A 21,341-nucleotide genomic window follows, 5' to 3' on the forward strand; every position below is an offset into this window, starting at 1 on the left:
CAGCCCCTCCACAACAAAACCCGTCCAGCCACCAGAAGACGCCGCACGGAGGACCGTGCTTTGGGGAGCACATCCATCCTCCATCAGTATCAGATGGTGACTGATACAAATTGACCCTCTTCGAAGGCAGCTAGCCTCAAACGGCTCAGGAACACGGCAAAAATGAACCACCGCAAGAGCAATGGTCTATGACTTATGGAAATCGATTGCAGTTCTTAGTCCTCTGACCGAACGCGAAGCAGTTGCCACATTGCGTCACGTCACGTCAAGGTAGCGCTCCCATCATGGCTCCCATTCAATGACGATGTTTGAAGAGCGCTCTCACCTTCGTCAGGCCCGCCATGGTGATGGAACCCTTCTCCAAGTGGGTCAGGTAGAGCTGGTCCCGATGCCTCCCCGGATGGGGAACACATTCGTCAGCTTCAGACCGGCCGCCTTCATCTCGTCGACGATTGCCTCCGGGGTGTATTCTGGCAGACCTAGGATGAGAACCTTTAACGGCTTACTACCGGGGGCATCGTGGGTGTAAAATTCCACTCCCTTTGCCTTCAGCAGCTTGCCGGCCTTCTCGTATTCGGCGCCAGAAGCACACATGATTTTTGTGCCGGTGTAGCATAGCTTGAACAGCGGCTTGATGTTCAGGACCGCTAGTTCAGATCGCAGTGCCACGATGTCCTTCGATGCCGAGAACAGGGGGCAACCTTCGCCCTCTGGAGTACTTGGTCCACAGGCAGGGAGGCAAACTGTTTTTTTGCCAGCAACCTGATGTATGCCGCTGGGTTGGCATCCTCATTGTTGGCCACCGGGGCAGAGATCGAGGTGGGATCCGCCTTCTGTTTACGGTTGCGACCCATCGCTATGGACCGCGGTCGGTCTGCTGCTGCTTGCTGCAGGGAGGCTTTCTTGTTAGCCACACCAAGCAGGTATGCTAGCGCCGGAGTCGCGGAGTTCTTCAACAGTGCTCTTTTATCTTATGAACAGGGAACATTGCTGCATCTGGCGTGAAAGATAGCACGCACAAATTATGGCTACTATGTTTCTCAGCATATATCCAGTGATGCCTGCAGAGCAGCTCAATTATTATAGCTATAGCCAAAAATTTCCAACTCATACAAAATCAAGAACTAATTACTGGGAAGTCCGATTTGAGGAAGTTGTAGCTGACGAATGTATCTAACGGTTTTCAACGCAGCTCTAACCCTTGAGAGCACATGGGCAAACATTATGACTGATTGAATGAATTGCTTGCTTTTTCCATAGTAATTCTCTTACAAACTTTGAAGAGCTTGTGCAATCTCAGTTTTCATCCAAATCAGCTCAAATTTTTTGAAGAATTTTGATCTAGAATCGGACGAGTGATGTGAACCAAAAACGATTTTTGAACCACTCTAGGCTATCTAATGTACATTATATCAAATTTGAATTTCTCTCCAGTTGCTATGATTCGTTGATGTTGATGGAAATCGTTGCTTAACTCGTGGTTTCAGGTGCGAACAGTTTGGGCGTGAACATTTCATGCTTCAGAAAAATTATATTTTTATTAACATAAAAACTTAATATTGAAAATTGTGTATTGCATTACCTTACACCGGTAAAACTTAAGATGAAACGAGAACAAGGTTAGCAAAGCAAACTTATAGTTTTGAAAAAAAAAAATGCAATTTGATTCAACTTGAAAATTTATTTTCCAGGGATGTTCGATTTTTAAGAATAATTTCAGGGTATTAATCATATATAAATTTTTTGTGGTTCTGTACTTATTGACGAAAAAATCCCGCCTACAGATGTCAAGACCAAAATCAAATTAGCCCTTTTGACAAGTCGCTGCATTGTCCTTGCAAACAAAACCAATCTGAAGAATTCTTCATCCATATTTTCCAACCAACCTGTAGATAGCAGCATACCCTCGTGGTTCATCTTTTTTTCGGAAAACAAAATCAAATAAATAAAACAGTTTCTATTCAAATGAGCTCACCGAAGTGAAGAAGTTATCCATTGCATTCCGAGGAAATCTATACCCAGCAAGGATGGAAAACATGGCTGGAGCAGAGAGTCCCGATGGCACACCAGTCGATGCACGTCATACGGTTCCCTTGTTGCAACAGAATATTCAATCACCGACGTCTTCGTCACCCGGCGCTGCACCGTCAGCGTGCTCTAAATCATCGTCACTGTTGTCACCATCATCGTCCTCCCTGTCAACAACAAGTGGTGTCCCCGCTGCAAAACAGGCTGCACGGTGTGTCTAGAACCGTTATTACAGAATAAAAAGTCCACAAATTTGGCACCCACCATTCAAAATATAGAGTATTCGCATAGAAAAACAGACGTAACACTGACTAAATTTCCGTTGACCACGCTTTAAGCGGTCATTTCAAATTTATTACAAACAGAGGCACGCGTGTCGTTTTTCTTCGTGCTTGACGTTCCACCCTTGTTGCACAAAATGGTATTTCGTATTACATGTCCAAATGCCCAGGGCTAAAAATCTCGTTAATAAAGATAGAAAAAAATGCTGGCGATGGATTGAGAAGGAATGTATTTTAGGTGTTACGTCTGTTTTTCTGTGGTATTAGAGCATCTTTTTTGTGCATTTGAAAATATTTAAATGAGAGAAACCAAAATTTTCGTAATTTGAAGGTTTCGGGCTATTTTGAAGGGATATTCACATGGTTTAAAATTTTTCCCAACAGTGCATCATTATCGATTTGTGAACCAACCCCAACCAAGTAGCCATCAGGCGCCATCCACAAATTACGCAACGGGGAGGGGGGTTGTAGGCTCAAGCGGTACGGCTCATACAAAAAAAAAAAATTCATACAAAAAGCGGAGAGGGGAGGTGGTCAACAGTTTTCAATTTTAGCGTTACGTTATAACTGGATGCCGCCTAATATTAATCATCAAGAAAATGATGAAATCAAACATCTTTCAGAGAGGAGATGCTTGAATACCATATCTTTTCAATGCTTAATGATAACTGGATGGTTACTTGGTTAGTTTACAAATCAATAATGATGCAATGTTTGGGAGTATTTAAGCCATGTGAATAACCTTTCAAAATAGCCCTCAAAACACGATAGCTTTCGTTTCATTCGTTAACATATTTCCAAATACTCGAATACTATATCTTTCGAATGGTGTGTGCCAAATTGGTGGACTTTTATTTCCGTAAATAATGGTTTTAGTAACACCGTGGCTGCAATCTCGTGTAGGAGACGGGGCCGATTACAGCGCTCGGAACGTCTGCAGTCCGATGGGTCCTCGCAGCAACAGTCCTACTCCAGCCTGGAAGCACTGATACGTGATAGCTTCGGTCAGATAGTCTGGCCTATCCGTATCACCAGTTGGGATCTGTTGAATAATGGTGGCGCAGTGATTCCACCGGAACTCATCAATGCAAGGTAAGTGCGATGGATGCAGTAGCATTACTCGATTACTTTTTCAAATCGACGTAAGTATCTTCCATACGGTTTTGAGAAAACTAATTGAGAAGAATCACATCCTGTCTTCTAAAATTGTTTTAAAATGAATTACCTTTTAAACATTTTTTCGCCGTGTTCATCGCTCACATTTTGCATACAATCAGATCGCGTTTAAAAACTAGGTTCAACAAAATTTCAACAAAAGTAATTATAACAAAATGATAAGCCGATTCATACAGTTACTTTTGACTTTTTTCTACCAGTGTAAAATCGGCTTAAGTAGTGTGTTGTTTTGATTCGTGGTTAAGTCACTTTGTCTCTCTATACAGTGGGGCGGCAAAAGTAGTGGTTAGGTTGCGAATGTTGAAAATCTTACTTTCGTCGTTTTGTAAATCCGGAAATTAAACGTTCTAAAAGAGAAAAACCTAGTTGGGTAGGAGCGGAACATGTGGAATTTCGTCTGCGAAACACGTAGGATCAATAAAGTAAGTTTATTCACTTTTTTGACTTAAGACTATTTGAATAAGTTTTCGAGATTTGTGTTTGTGTGTGGTTGGTGTTCTTTTATGGGAAGGAGTCAATCAGATCATGTGACCATTTTTAACCAAGATAACGGATATGTGGTACATAGGAGCCTTCCTTAGCCGAGTGGTTAGAGTCCACGACCAAAAAAAAAGCCATGCTGAAGGTGTTTGGGTTCGATTCTCGGTCAGTCCAGGATCTTTTTGTAATGGACCTTTCGTTGACTTTCCTAGGCATAAAGTGTCATCGTACTTGCCACACAATATACGAATGTTAAAATGGCAACACTGGCAAAGACACAGCTCTCAGTTAATACTGTGGCAGTGCTCATTGAACACTGAACAGCTGAGAAGCAGGCTTTGTTTCAATGAGGACGTAATATCAAGAAAAAAAGAAGAAGAAGAAGAGTAAAGAAGGACAGCACGCCCCGTTCAAGCAAATAGCTTGATTTTTTGATTTATTAATTTGAGGTCCAATCGCATTTTACGCTTTACGAAGCCAAAATTATGTTTTGTACTTATACAGCGGTCAACATTCGTTTAGCCATGTTCTTTTTTTCCCTAAAGTGTCATAAAATCGAGACATCAGTTTTACTGTAAATCTTTTTGTTTTGTTTTGTTAATAATAATATCTAATACTATTTCATGTGTAAGCGATATAAAAGGTATACGGATGTACGATATAAAGGGTGTAGTTTTTTAGCCACATCTTGAACTGAACTGTTAGGATTCCTCTTGAAAGCTTGAACTACCCGACTCAACAATAATTATAAATGTATGTTGAGAGAAAACGGTATAAAATTTTCAAGGAAGACGTTTTTAAAATATGTAATGAAATAGCTTAGCTTAGCTTAGCTTAGCTTAGACTGACTACACATATCAATGGTTGCTATTCCGTGATTGACCGAAGTCAGTGAAAATGCACAAAGAATCAACTAGAAGTTCGGCTGGGATTGGCCATAATCTTCTTCAGTGTGCATAATTCAGTGCCTCTATTTATACATGGTCAATAACGGCGCCGGCCACGTCCTTGCAGTCAGGTGGGATTGGGGGAAGGAATGTTAGTGTGTAACCTTTGCTATTTGGAGACCGTGTTTGCCTCTGCATCTCCACAAAGGTTACTGGGAAGGATGTTTGTTAATGGGGAGGATCGTTGGGTCAAAGGATTCACTTTGATAAGTGATTAGACTATGATAAATAGTTTTTTGTCAAATATAAATATGCTTTTATGAAAATATTATATTTTCATTTGATATGAACAATTTCTATGTAAAGGAAAATTATGCCGACACTTGAGGTGACGAACCATTCAAAGTTTGTTGAACAAATATCTAAATGTAACATTCATACAGCTGTCAGGACGAAAGCATGTGTTATTATATTTTACTTATTTGAAAAGAAACAAAAACTCGATTGGCTGGAACATCATAGAACACTCTTATTCTTATGCCGACACTTACAGTGGCGAACCATCCAAAGTTTGTTGAATAAAGTGAACCTTTCGCAAGTCTACACTTGTAGTGTCGAACCATTCAAAGTTTTTTTTATAATTACAAAAATAAAGATAAAAAGAAAGGGGTGTTTTGAAAACAAAAAAATGTGAAACATAAATAATTCATGAATTAGAGTTTATGTCGACACTCACAGTGACGAACCATTCATAGTTTGTTGAAAAATAATATTTACGTCCTACCGTTGTATCGATTAAATGTGCAGTCATACATATTTTATAGATTAGAAATAGTAGCATGAAACGAGCTCACCAATTGATCCGTCATCCTTGACTGAGCAGCAACAATCCACATTCAGCTTAACTCGTTTGCTCGGCTATATAAAAGCACTCAGAGAAAATAGGCGCACGACCCGAGAGGGAAAACAACTGACGACTGCTCGGGCTTTCTTGACACACTGCCAAGGAGCAATCGTCAAGGTCGAAGATCAAACAGAACTAACCGATCGCGGAAATTTTTCACTTCACTCGACCGACGCGCGACATGTTTGATCCTGCCCTCGTCACTCGCTCCCGCAGGAGCAAGCGTCAAGGTCGGAAGATCAAACAGCACTAACCGATCGCGGCACTTTTTCACTTTACTCGACCGACGCGCGACATGTTTGATCCTGCCCTCGTCACCCGCTCCCGCAGAAGCAAGCGTCAAGGTCGGAAGATCAAACAGAACTAACCGATCGCGGAACTTTTTCACTTCACTCGACCGACGCGCGATATGTTTGATCCTGCCCTCGTGATCCACTCCCGCAGAAGCGAGCGTCAAGGTCGAAAGATCAAACAGAACTAACCGATCGCGGAAATTTTTCACTTCACTCGACCGACGCGCGACATGTTTGATCCTGCCCTCGTCACTCGCTCCCGCAGGAGCAAGCGTCAAGGTCGAAAGATCAAACAGAACTAACCGATCGCGGAACTTTTTCACTTCACTCGACCGACGCGCGATATGTTTGATCCTGCCCTCGTGATCCACTCCCGCAGAAGCGAGCGTCAAGGTCGAAAGATCAAACAGAACTAACCGATCGCGGAAATTTTTCACTTCACTCGACCGACGCGCGACATGTTTGATCCTGCCCTCGTCACTCGCTCCCGCAGGAGCAAGCGTCAAGGTCGGAAGATCAAACAGAACTCCGTTTTTAAAATATGTAATGAAATATCCTAAAAACTGAGATAACTCGGGGTTTCAATGATTAAAATACCAAACACTACTAGTAATCATGATAAAAAACTATTTTATTCGTTAAAAATAATCCCTTCCAATTGTGATAAATTTTGATTAATTTAAAATTACATTTTCGTTTTTCAAAGACAAAGACATTTTAACTGTATACTGGAGGTCCAGTTCACGGCCATTTTGCTTGCTTGTCCCGGGAAATAGTTGTTAACGCAATTAAACCTTTGTAACCAGATATTCAAAAAACGGTTCTACTAACATGGCAACTTAATCATTCTTTGAAAATAATTACTGATTTATACTATGTTATCGTTTAATTTGGAGTTTAAAAAAATTCATTGTTTTGCATTCAAATATAGTGGTTTTCCTAAATTTTAACTTACATTCCGAGAATATTGGGATTCTTGGGATGTCAGAATTTATATCCTGGGAAACGAGAAATCCTGGAATTTCTCAAACCCCAAGATTTTTTTCCTAGGGATGAACATTCTACTGTATACGCTTTCAAATCAAATTTTACGGTTAAGTTTGTCCCAATTTTATCTTTTCTGGTCGAAAACATTTAAATATAGTTGTTTGGATGTTTTAGTACTGAAGAAAGTACATTTATGTTCTGTTTTGTAAGGATTTTGATAGGTTTTTATTAGTTTTCAATTTCATGTTTCGTTGATCTTAATTGACGTTCAGTAATATTAAAAAATATATTATTGTTCTCTCATAACAAGCATTTTCAATTATTGTTAAGTCACCTAGGTACATTTTTTATAAAAATAAAAATATTTACGTGTCTCCTATTAGACACATGGTTTGGGGTGTTATAGGAGTCCGCGTTATAGGATGGGATTATGGGATTTCATAAATTTGGGATTATTGTTGAATATCTCGTATACCTCAAGAGATGGCACAGTACTGTCTTTGGAGAAATTCAGTGCTTAGTCCGATCAGCCTTCAGGAGTAAGGATTTAGGATCATCCTTTTAGTTGAGAACTTTTGTTTTGTGGATAGCTCAGTGACCTGACCACATGGAATGATGGCGTCTTCGGCAAAGTTGTTCGGTAGCACAAGGGCTAACATTATTGGAGCCAAAGGTATTGAGAATTAGCCACCACGCGGCGCTAAAAAGCATGTAACTAGCTTAGCTTAGCTTCGTAGCACAAAGCCTAACATTATTTAAGCCAAAAGATTTGAGATTGTCCACCAGGCGGCGCTAGTGGGCATGTTACTTTTGTTCTGTGGGTAGCTCAGAAGGCTGACCACTTAGAAAGATGGCGCCTTCGGCAAAGTTGTTCAGTAGCATAAGGGCTAACATTATTTGAGCCAATAGTTTGGGATTTTGCCACCAGGAGGCGGAACTTTTGGCTCAAATAATGTTAGGCCTTGTGCTACTGAACAAGGGCCGAAGACGCCATCTTTCCAAGTAGTCAGATATTTGATATTTGCAAAACAATAGTTTTGTGCACACTAGTGCCACCTGGTGGCGTAATCCCGTATCTGAATGACCACCGCATATCAGCCCCTGAGCTACAGAACAGCTCTTCCAAAGGCACCAACCTTCCAAAACATCTGGATGTAGAGATATCATATGTTACTAAGTTTGCATTCTTATCCGTCAAAGCTCATATAGGGCAAGTCAGAAAAAGCGTCCCTATTGGAACAATTTCTCAATTAAAATGATGATCCTCAACTCCTAAAGGTAGATCGTATCAAGCACTGATACTTTGCCTAAGACAATAATGTGCTATCTTTTAGGGTAAAAAACAACTTAGTAGGGAGAAATGATCGCAAAGATTCTTATATTTTAAAATTTCGGATCAATTATTAACCTTGACCCATAACCAAGCATGGGAAAATTCACTTACTCACCCGAACGCTACCGATAAAATATCTGCAAAGTATCTGCTTCCACCGAATATTCAGTGACTGTCGAACGCTACTAGGGTGAGCGCAATGCCGACGAATCGCAAACTATTGAGATAAAATCAAAAGATTCACGGAGCGGAGAGAGCACCAATCCACTCTTAAATGGGAGACACGAAAGAACGCGTTCGCCATTCGATCACAGAATGCTTTCTGTGGAATGTACGGATTTCGCGTTCACTGAATTTTTTTGCCGGGTGTTTCCCAGTCAGAAAGCGCTCTCCAGCTCTCAAACACGAATGCCACTCGTGCGGAATTGGAATGTAAAGAATCATTCGCTACAGCAATCGGATGCCTTCGGCACATGGAATCGGTAGTGAATCATTCTGTTGCCGTTTTTGTTCAACTTGTCGCTCGAGAACAAGAAGAAAACGCATTGGAAAGTGAAACACTCAGCTTGGTTGGAAAAACGACAGTCTCGCTCTAGACTACGTGTGTAAGTGAGCGAGAATAACGCAATGATCGAGTGAATGCTTCCCATGATTGCCCATAACGCGGGTAGATCACCTTTTCGTGGTGCGTTATGGGGTAAAGATCTACAAGTGACAAGTCTCGTTTTTCCCAGTTGCCGAGAATGATCTTGAGACAAGGAAAAAAAATGAGTCGAATACGACAATTTGTTTTCTTATATTTTATTTATTTAGTTCTCCAGTTTGAAGATTCTAGGACTAGGATTCTGATGCATGGACAATATCGGCGTTATTTCTGGGCTTAATCAAACGATCCCATTTTGACTGATAAAGGGGCGCGCCTGTGGAGAGTGTACCCACCACATTTTTCAAAGGGTATAAATAGTGGAGCCTTTTAATTAGAATCCTTTCCTGCGATCAAGTTAGGAACTACAACTGTAAGAAAACCGAATACTTTATCACTTCTCAATAGTGATAAGGTAACACGACATGCACTAAGCAAAGTACATGGGATATACTACAATAGATCGAATATTGGTCGCAGTGGTTTATGTTTCGAAAAACAAACCTTGTAATACGTGAGCTGGATTCAATGAGTAAATTCAAATAGGATTTTGCAGATAAAATCACTCACAGGTAAATCTGCGGTTCTTGTAGAAAAACATCAGTGGTTTTTATCATTGGAGCAATAAAATGGTCAAGTTTACTTGAAAACGTGTCTTTTCTCATTCATTCAATCGCACAAGGGGTCCAAAAAGCTGTCATTACAGTAGCTATGGCAGGTGGATAAGTCATATGTAGTAGAATGGTATGAGTAAAATAATGTCGATTTTAGTAAAGTATCAACCAGCCAAAGAGTTCATATATTCGGGGGTGACCCATTTCGTATAAAGACGTTTCGCATAAGAACGATTCGCATACGGACGTTTGGCATAATGGACGTTTCGCATAAAGCAGTTTCATATAAGAACAGGTAGCATTTTAAATAAGGCATACAATGCTGATTATGCCAAATGTCCATTATGCCAAACGTCCGTATGCGAAATGTCCTTATGCGAAATGTCTTTATGCGAAATGTCTCACCCCCCATATATTCAACCGATTGAAAAATTTTGAGTAAGGGATAGTACACAAATTATGTCACGCAAAATTGGGACTGTTACAACCACTCCCCTGCCAAGTTTGTAGTATTAAAGCTTCAAAAATGTTGTAAGGCTTTTCACACTGTGCCTGACCTCCTCTCCCCCCTTGGAGCGTAACGTAATTTGTGCATGACCCCTAATTATCAAGCCCAAATCTAATAAATAAGTCCAAACAATGAAAACATCTTCTGATTCAGGAATATTCTTGAAAAAATGGCAGATAAGGTAGACATAGTACTGTGCAAAAATTTATGGGTGAAATTTAATAAAAAAATTGGGAAAACTGAACTGAAAAGTTTTCCTGTCAATACAGTAAATGATCGAAGAAAAAAAAATGTTTTGTATGGATTGCAATGCCCAGTGTGCTTTTTTTTTGTACATTTTATGCTATATGCTTTGCACATTATAATTCATACAAATATATATTTTCTATGATCATTCATTTTACTAACAGGAAATAGTAATTACCCTGTACAAAGGTTTCACTAGCTTTCATTGGAACCCAATTGGAACAATATTCAGAAAACGGGATTTGAGTGGAGAATAACAATGATTGTTAAAGTTTTAAAAAAATTTTTTTTTGATCGAAATTGAAGCAATGATTAAGAATATCTATCTTTGCATTTCACTTGCTATCTGTAATGCAATGATATATCCATGCGTATGCTTTCAAATTTGAACAAAAAAAAATCTTTTTTTATGATGATGATTAAATGATGGATTCTTGAGCCCTAAAAAGATATTGCAAATAATGCGTGGATTAGCAACATTTTTCAGTTTGTTTCGTGTCATTGGGTAATCTAGTCTTCTATCCTAGTGATTCCAGCTTTGAGTTGATGAAAAATCAAATTATCACGATGTAGAATAATTTACGGCTTCAGCACAATTCGACTATTATCGGCGATCAAATTCAAAGGTATTTTTCTACCAAAACACACCAATGAAAACATTCAGATGGTGTCAGCTTCCCATTAACGAGGTTTCCGAGACTGAACAAACAATTTCATCAAAGATGTCATCAATTCGAACGAGTACGCCTTAAAATGCGTCTGATTTGGAGCTGCCGAAGAGATTGGCCTGCAGCTCTTATGGGGTATGCTGCCGACTATATTCACACTAACAAAAGATGTTCAAAGCGTTGTAAAACCATTTCCAAAAATCTCTTAACAATTCTGTCCATGCGAATCGAAAGAGAATTGCGCAGCGTAAAAATGTAAACAGATAAACACTTTTTTTGTTTATTGATGTCCGACAATATTTCAAAAGAAGCGCATTTGTTTAGACTGCCAAGAATATGTAAATTCCCCTATCAAAAAAAATTAAAAAATTTATGCAATCTCTAGGGGACACAGGACGTTCTTTTGACATGAGATAAAACATCCACTGAGGTTTTCCGCTTTGAGCTTTGAATGAAGTATAATATAAAAGTCCAGAAAGCCGCTTTACGAAATTTTGTAGTTTTCTTGTAGTAATTTCTATATGTTAAGGCACATTTTCGAAGTCCTAACAGTAACTTTAAAATATTTGCCAGCTACCACCATGGGAGCTTTCCCCTAATTTGAGCTTTTTTATGGTTTTAAATCGTGTCGAAAAGTTGATTGAAAAATTGAGGTAGGTCAAGATGACCGAATGTATGGTTTAGAATGCCATTTAGTATTTAGAACGAAGAGTCAGCAACCAGGCTACTCCATGAGTTTGCTATATGGCATGGAAACGCATATATGTTTATAAAATCAGCGGAAAAAGCTTATGACTTGTTGAATTTTATCGGGAAATTAAAAGAAATTCTTTGAGTTGTAATGTAACGTAAATCTCGCTCAAAAGGCTGCAAACACAGTGGCTTATGCGCCACTCTCTATTCCGAGAGACCAATTGTCTTGCCTGACTAGTTATTTGAAGCAGGAGAGCTCTTCTTTCGGGTTTGTCAAACGATTATTGGATTTACGCAAATAGATGGAACTAGAATGGAATAGAACTTTGAATAGGGTAACGAGGTGGACACGCCTGAAGAAAGGAGTGCAAGGTAAACGTGATCAAAGTGAAAGCCTATAAAGGCAACGTAAGATGATCCAGCGAACTTATTAACCACAGGGCTTAGCGTTAAATGAAAGTAAATAGAGGTAATTTATTTTGTATTCATTATGTATATTCGTTCATCTTTTCATAAAAAACGTGAGTGACTGTGTAAGTGTAGGTGTTGTGTTGTGTGCATGGCCATGATCGTACATATACCTGCGCAGGATTTTATGTTGAGCGGTTTCAGCGGTACCGGTTCATCAGCCTAGGGGCACACCGGTGAGCTGCGATGTACCCAGAACGCTGTCTCGTCGGAGTTCTTTATGGCGGGGTTAGAGCTCAGCGCCGATCGACTGTCGTGCCACCGGAAATACTCGCTTCTCAAACGGCCGAACTACAGATGCGGGGCGGAGGTGTCGGCAGGACCGGTACTCTACCCAACGAACGCAGGCAGGTCAGTCAATTCACTCGCCCCCGCTTGACTAGCAACTTTGGCGGGCCAAGGCGAGATCCACTCTGGGAAGAAACCACGTGTAGGGTGTAGGATGGATTCCGCAAGATGGCGGGTGAATAATGTAAAGGGCTTAAGCCCAATATAAAAAGCGTCTGCCGGACGCTAATAATCCGACATGAAAAGATTATTAGAACCTTATACGAAAATGAATTAACAAATTGAATTACCTTTTGTAATAATTAAACAAAGCTCAAGAGCAGAGTTTTCGCTGCCGGTGATGTAAAAGCTGGAACATAAATTTCACTGGATCAAATAAAAAGTGCAAGAAGGATATAATTAAACGCTGTTCACTTTGACCACTTCTAAGGCCATTTTCTAATTTCTTTTATACTATTCTTTTCCTAAACTCACCTTTAACTGAACGGAATAACGGAAATATCACTGCAACTAGCTTCTGCCCTAAGCCGACGTACATAGAGAAATGAGGGATTATATCTCTAAGATGTTCGAAAGACCTCCAAAATTATAATTTAATTGTCTTCGACCTTTACAACAACCAATTCAATAAATTTATACGAGTACCACAGTTAACCAATATGTCAAAGTTGATGAGCCATCTACAATAAATCCTAAAACTATGTTAAGTACTAAATAATTGCAAAAAGCTTTCACACGATAATTTGAATTTTTATAGCATTCTATTATAGCAACGCATGTGAGAATGTGAATGGTTCGTGAAATCTTTGTTGAAATTCAAAAAACGTTACAATGTCCAAAGGTTGCTACGGCAACTCTTGGGTTAACATGTTGTAACATAGTTTGGCAAATAACATGAATTGAAAAGTTCTAGAAATGATCCAATGAGACGAGCCATTTTACTCAACCAGTGCGTATTGACCCATGCTCCCCTACGCCATCTTCTATCATTATCTTTCCTGGTAAAATGGAAGGAAGGAGATGCATGGTTACCCGAGCAGAAGAAAATAACTACTGAATACCAAATTGAGGTATTCCATACCAGATGATTTCCAATACTAAATACCTGAATGAGGTATGAATTAGCCCTGCATAAGAGGTAAAATACCTCAAATAATATCTCAAGCATATTCTACGAACACCAAACTGATAACTAGATCAGGTATTGTAATACCTCAATAATACTTGATGGATTTTCATATAAAAATGAAATTTTTCAATTGTAGTTCAATACCTCCAGCAGACCTCAATAGCTGTTTAATACCTCAATGAAGTATTTTTAATTGTTTTAAAGATTTTTTTCAATACCATTATAATACCAAATTGAGGTATTGACAACTGAACAATACCTAATTTTGGTATGATACCAAAAAATGGTATGCATAAGTTATTGGGGAGTTATTTGTTCCTCCTCGGGTATTGATAAACCGATGCTCTAAAAACGATGCGCGAAAACTTAGGTCTCATCTATTATAACAATTTTACTTTCTGAACTGCAAAGAGTTTGAGGTAGGTAGTTTACGTCCATGTATTGTAATCATAAGAAATGTGATGGTTGGTATAACGCGGGAGCAACTTTCCCCTGATGGGGGTTGTTGTTTTGGGGCATATGTTCCCCTAGTAGTTCTGAAGTTAGAGTATCGAGTTACTTTTCGAACTAAATATTCAACTTTTTGAATTTATTTATGAGTCTAGTCAGGGGCCCAGATAGCCGTAGCGGTAAACGCGCAGCTATTCAGACCAAGCTGAGCATCGTGGGTTCGAATCCCACTGGCCGATGACCTTTTAGAATTATAAATTATCTCGACTTCCGTGGGCATAGAGTATCTTCGTACCTGCCGCACATGCAAAAATGTTCAATCGGCCCAGAAAGCTCTCAGTTAATAACTATAAGAACACTTAGCTGAGAAGCCGCCTCTATCCCAGTTGGAACGTAACACCAGAATAAAGAAGATGAGTTTAGTCAGCAGCTTATTTCTAATTAAAGTTGATCCATGACGGCAATCAACTATAAATCATTATTTCCCGATGAGTGGATCTAACGATTTTCCCCCCACATTTGCCACCCCAACTGTTTTGAGAAAGTTTGGCCCACCAAAGGCATAACTCATTAACCTAAATAAAGAAAATAGCACCGCCTTTCGGCACTGTGTAATTTACCCTCTTTTCCAACAGATTTTTCCTCGGCACGAGTCAAAGTTTCCCCGTGATTTCATGCACCCAACGTGTCTCCCAGCAGGAGCAACACTTCTAAAGCATAAAGGTGCTGACTCCAACAAGGGAATATGTATAATTTATATGGATCGTTAAAATTTAATTTCCACTCCATCGCACACTTGCTGCACTTTTTGTTCCGTCTTTGTGTGCTAGAGCTTTATCATTCCAAAGATTGCTCCCTTCTTTGTGCAACAAGTTTTTACAGGTCTATGCTGGGGTTTAATGAGACGTTTCAGTCACCTGTATGTGGATGTATGGGGGTGAGTGCTAAACGTACCTTGTAATCGAGTGGCCTGTTTTCTTACCATAGCTTCGATACTTTCTGCCATGCTGTAGTGTTGTTGCGAAAAAAAGAATTATGTTAATTGAAAACTGTGAAGAAACGGTTTTTATTACGAGTATGTAGTAAGGAACAATTAGTAGGGTAATTTGTCCATTATTGCGGTATTCTTACAGCAATTTGAGGGATAATCTATCTTTCGATTAGTTTCTGAAGGAATCACTAGAACATGTCTTGTAAAATTCTTCGGAGGATATCAAAGAGAAATCTTTATAGTGATCTCTTGAAAATCCTTGGAAAAAAATCTGTATTCTTCAAAAGAAATCCATGAAGATTCCTTAGAGAAATTGCTTCAGGGTTCTATAACCATGGACAAATATTGAGGCATTCAGCAAAAAAAAGCTTCTGATGTCTTAATACCATTATTATTATACCAATGTAAGATTTTTTAGATTGAACGTATCATGAACTCGTGGAAGTTTCCTTGAAGGAACCTTAAATTAAATCTTCAAACATTGTTTGAAAAGAAGAAAGCTTTCACTACTTCCCAGAGAAGTGTTTAGAGTAACTTAGATATCTATTGTTTGTTCTATTTGAGAGCAATTGTAGAAACACGCTGTCACATTTGAAAAATGCAGCCATTAAAAGAAAGTTAACCAATATTGGTGGGCGAAACTCTCAGCTGTTCTGTTTGTTCCGCTTTGAAGCATCATTCTTCGGATCAAAATCAGCTTTCGAACACGTCTAACTCTCCAACTCCATATTACAGTGTAGGATTGCGTTTCAATCTGCGTTGCTGAATGGCATGTTGAGCTAATGCGATCAATTGTGAACTAATCATATTTGTGCTGGGTCACTGGGTTTGAAAGCATCCTGTTCCTCAATCAGCTATCTAGCTTGCAGATCTGAACAAGACAAATTACACAGCGTAACAAAAATGACATTTTTGTGTGTCTCAAGGATCAAATTATGTGTCTCTAGTAGATTTGGGGTTGCTGAATCTGATGCCATTCTCAGAAATGTTCCAGCACGTCACAATTTTTAGTACAGGTCGCCAAAGTTGTATAAAACACTGGTTTTATTAATGTTAACATGAAATTTAAAGAACAATTTATTATACTTTTTTGTAATCTAATCCACCAAACATGCAAAATATAACTTGAACTTTCATTTCAGACATAATTTGATTGAAATTGCGCGATTAAATTTCGATTAAACCGATTTTTTTAACATGCTTGCAGTCTCCATACAAAATTCTTCGTTTCTTCTATATGGCAAAGAACAACAATTCTCTAAAACATTAAAAAATAACTTTTCCGTATCGAAAGTAATACAAACTTTGATGATAAGTATTGTTATACACATAAAGTTTGAATTCTGTGGCAAATTAAGCCAATATATTACCTTACAAGCTGGCAAACTTGCATGCAAGTTGGCTGAAATAGTCATTTTTTGCATTTTCAACAGTCAATATCTCAAAAACTAGACGTGCTATGATATTTCTGAAAACGGCAATGGATTCAGCAATCCTTAATTAAGTGAATAGTGGTATTTTGGTGCTGGAGACAAAAACGTGTTCCGCGGTGTTATTGATGTGAAACAATTGGATGAAAATATTAGAAGTTGTCAGATGACACACCTTCATAAATGTTGAAAACAGTGTATTTATAGACTGTAAAATGTAAACCTCTTTATAAGGTAGGTGTACCAGTATGCAGCAGCATATTGAAAATATATTTTTTTCAAATCAGTCGATAGACTTCTGAATACTGTCAATCCGTTAAACATAAGCTTTTTATAACTTTGATCATTTCGTTAAAGCACTTAATTGAATTGTCAAGTTTCCAATACATTATTTCAAGGCCCTTCAGATTTTTTTTTATTGTCTGAATTGCTAGGTCATAGTATACATCCACAAGATTCGTCTTGTGATCATATCATATATTTGTATTATAACGGTAGTGTAAAAATCTCAACATATTTGATGTCGTTTAAACAGCTGTAGAAATACATCAGTTGCATCTGGTCCATCATTTGCTCTCGCAATTCAAATTACTTAGCTGTCTCACCCTAATTGCTCAGTCGGATAGTCATTCCGAGGTAAGCTGCAAGATTAATTTCCGTAATCTGAGTGCTTGATAGTTCTTAAAAATACCTAGGTATTAATTCCCCAAGACATCATAAATCATCGCCTCACTTTCTTCTTTGTCCCCGGTGCCTTAGCACATCAATCTTCGAGCGGCATCAAAACGATTTTCGCTGTCCTACATTCCCACACTGAGCCGGAAGCTTTGGTTCCTGTTGTTGGTTGTTGGCCGAAAGCTTCCTTCCAAATGCAGTCGGAAATCAACTACAGTATGGTCCATAAAAAAATATGTACTATAAAATTTTAGTTTAGTTTACACATGCGCTATTTTTATTGTTTTCGCGATGAATGTAATTTCTGATTACTGTAGTATGTTTTAACACGTCTCCACAATGTTGTACAATTCTTGTTATACTTGTTTTATTCATCTAGATAATATACTAAAGCAACAACTTGTTGCCAACAAGTAAGAAGGTTTTGTTCTCCATGAGTTAGAGAAAGCATTTTATCGTTGTATAAACTCGATTAACTTTCCACCTTAAAAATCGCATTTAATCGTTGGAAATTCGATGATTTACGCATTTTATTATGGATCATACTGTAGCTTCGAATGAGATCCCATTCACAAAACTCCCTTTTTCAAGTGCGGAAAGGGTCTGCTCTGTAGCTCCTCTCTGAGTGCCTTCATCTCTTTTATGCTCAGTGTGGTGGGTGTCAAAGGTATTCTTCTGTCCAAGATTGATCCTTTCAAAGGGAGGAAAATCGTAACGTTTCAGTTGAAACCAAAACAGAGAATCAGTCTGGTGTGAAAAATCACATGATACGGTTTGATTTTTGTGTGCGACTGCATTTTGGGTGGATTTCGACCTTATGTGATTTTGGGATGGTTCAAGTGGACCCACGATGTTTTCCTCGGGATGGGCTTTTGACGGGATGAATAATGTTGCAGGGGATATGCTATGTGTTGTGATATGCGATAGACAAATTGGAAAGTTTCACATAAATCGTCCAGATGAATTCGGCATGCTTGTTGGATAATATGCACTGACCTAGTTTCACGGTCGCGACGACCACTAATGCGTGGGATTGGGTACAACTCTTCATATGAATTATTCGTATAATCAGCGGTTAACCAAACGAAAAAGTGAAAATAGAATTGTGTTTTGAATTATACAGCGGCTGCTGCCTCGGATCTCGAGATGGATAGAGAAATTCCACCGTGCGGCTCAGTCAGGTAAATTCAGCTGATTTGCTAATCTAAATTCCATTGAATAATGGTGGTTGTTACTGTGGTTTATTTCATTTTTGATGTTAATGAGCTTTGGATGTGTCAGATTGGTCGGAACGTGATTACCTAATGTAGCGTGTTCTTCTGTGCTATTGATGAGAAATGAAATTGGAATTATATCACTGTCATCAATTATCTTGTGAATGCTGGGATTGTAATTAATTTCGTATGCTTTATCGATGGAATTGGTGTTTGGATCAGCCATTCCGTTAAGCATTCAATGACATGATTGGCTTGAAGTTTACGTCACAGTCTACAGCAGAAAATTACAGGTCTTATTAAGGTTGTACGTTTCTTTCAATCTATCACAACATATTTTAGCTGCTCAGGTGTTCTACATAAACATGCATTTTCATGTTAGATAATTGAGTCACCGGGATCCCGGATCAACGGATCCAATGGCTTCGGCGTCTTCAATGGAAACTCTTACGTTTTCTTAAAACAATCAACTTCGTTTTGGGGATGATCTCAAACAGGATCGCAAACCACTTCTTCATCGTCTCAGATATTCTCAGGAACTCCTGTAAAACATGCATCTTTCTTACAAAAATAAGAAAGCAGAAGTGTGCACTGGTAGGCAGTCATACAAGATTACCTTTGTATGGGTCCCCTTACATTGCTTAATTTATGGAAATGAGAAGGCGTACTCTCTCACAAAGATGGCCAACATTCCATAATTCCTCGAGATTCCTTGCAAGCGTGTTGACATGGTTTGGATGGGAGTCAAGATTTCATTCGCGTAATGCCAACACTTATGTTTAACTATTACTCGCTAGATGCAAACCTCACGGTGAACAATATGTGTAATTATAAGTGTGTTTCCGGTTATGACGACGTCGATCACGTAGTTTGGATTTGGAAGCGCAACTTTTGGATTCCCTTGCGGCCCGAGCTACCACGATTTACCATCCAGATGAGCTTCAATCCTACACCCAATTTTTCCAATGTCCCTCGTTTAAAAATTGTGACCACTATGCTGCGAGTACCTTTGCTCCATCCCGTTAAAGTTTTGGTACTGAAAAAGGCAATAGAGAGGATAAGGGAGAGAAAGGAAAGATGTTTGGAAAACTGGGTGCAGAAAATGAGAGCGTGCAGATCTATACAATAATAAGTTCAAGCAGCGCACAGTGTGACGAATGTTAAACATCGTGAACTTTTTTCAGTAGCGTATCAAAACGTGTTCTCATCAGTATGGTGCCTTCGGATGAATTTTTTAAACAATATGGCGTGTTCGGTGACCAGACCAGACTATTTAGTTCGGAACCCTGCCACAGGTGCCGTTGCAAAACTCAGCTTTTTTGTTTGAAAATTTGACAAAGTTGTGAATCAACGAAATTGAAACAAGTTTGCTGAATACACCAACTCTCTATCTGGTCATCCTATCGAAATGCAAAGATATTGTATAAAAAAGATCTCATAATATCATTTGTTTTTCGAATATTTTCAAAAGTTTAAATATTTTAAGATAACAAATTTATGGAAATTAATAGGGTTGTAAATCGCAAACAAGAAATGATATTGACAAAAATAAATGCCACTTTCATGGTTTTGTTATTAAGGAGGCAAATAGATGTAGATGAAACCTCCCTGGTTTCATACTACATAGTTATTAAATGCACATTTTATAAGTTTTACCTGTATCCATGAGTGTCCAGATCGCAGCAAGTCATGCACGCGGGCGGCTGAGTTTTTAATTTTCTGTCACGTTCTCTTCGGTTCCGCGGTATTTTTTCTCAATTTGAACGATGAAAACAGCATCGGCTGATTTTGATTGAATAAAAAAAAAACAACGGTGCGTGGTCTGTGATCATAAATATACAAAGAGAAGCGCTCTAGCAGAATGGAAATTGAGTGATAAGTGAATGTTCAAGCGAAATTGAGCGGGTAAAAAAGTGAAACGGGTGAATAAGAATTGTTTTGCTGGCACGCAAAGTGCGGAAAAATGCACGTGATAGTTCATTCATTTATTTAGGTAACATCTAAACAGATAACACTGAATCAACAGTTTCACGCCCCAATTTTCGGCTCGTAGCCGCATCTCTCCATCCTCGGTTCTGCCTCACGCTCGCCAAATCGATACGCTCTTGATCCGCCCACCTACCTCGCTGCGCTCCACGCCTTCTTGTACCAAACGGATCTGACACGAACACTATCTTTGCAGGGTTGCTGTCTGGCATTCTTGCAGCATGCCCTGCCCACCGTATCCTTCCAGCTTTGGCCACCTTCTGGATACTGGGTTCGCCGTAGAGTTGGGCGAGCTCGTGGTTCATCCTTCGCCGCCACACACCGTTCTGCTGCACACCGCCAAAGATCAGATCGTTCTAAGCACCCGTTCAAAGACTCCAAGTGCTTGCAAGTCCTCCTCGAGCATCGTCCACGTTTCATGTCCGTAGAGGACTACCGGCCTTATGAGCGTTTTGTAAATGGTACATTTCGTGCGAGTGTGAATCTTTTTTGGCCCGACTTCCACTGATGATGCTCCTCCCTATTTTACGTTATTGTCAGTCGTCAGCAAGGATCGAAGGTTGACGAACTCGTCGACCACCTCGAACGTATCCTCGTCTATCGTAACTCTGCTACCAAGGCGAGCCCTCTCGCGCTCGGCCCCACCTGCTAGAATGTACTTTGTTTTGGTCGCATTCACCACCAGTCCAACTATTGCTGCATCGCGTTTCAGGCGGCTGTACAGGTCTGTCACTTTTTCAAATGTTCGGCCGACAATGTCCATGTCATCTGCGAAGCATACAAATTGATTGGATCTTGTAAAAATCGTACTCCGGCTCTCCGCATAACACCTTCTAGGGCAATATTGAACAACAAGCCATCACCTTATCGTAGTCCCCGGCGGGATCCAAGCGAACTGGAATGTTCGCTTTAAACCTTCACACAATTTTGCACACCTTCCATCGTCGCTCTTATTAGTCTCGTGAGCTT

At 39.4% G+C, this 21,341-nt stretch overlaps 1 protein-coding gene across 1 annotated transcript in view; it reads left to right on the forward strand.

Moving 5' to 3' along the window:
* The first annotated feature begins 1,899 nt into the window (after positions 1-1,899).
* The window catches only part of LOC5564337 (GTPase-activating Rap/Ran-GAP domain-like protein 3), a 469,292-nt gene continuing 449,850 nt past the window's right edge, over positions 1,900-21,341 (forward strand). Inside the window, exons 1-2 of the mRNA XM_021851565.1 lie at positions 1,900-2,239; positions 3,213-3,401. Coding sequence (XP_021707257.1) covers positions 2,028-2,239; positions 3,213-3,401 — 401 coding nt within the window. The 5' untranslated portion in view covers positions 1,900-2,027. The remainder of the gene's footprint in view (positions 2,240-3,212; positions 3,402-21,341) is intronic.

Source organism: Aedes aegypti, chromosome 3 (genome assembly GCF_002204515.2).
Source record: "Aedes aegypti strain LVP_AGWG chromosome 3, AaegL5.0 Primary Assembly, whole genome shotgun sequence".
In the NCBI taxonomy this organism is placed as follows: Eukaryota; Metazoa; Arthropoda; class Insecta; order Diptera; family Culicidae; genus Aedes; species Aedes aegypti.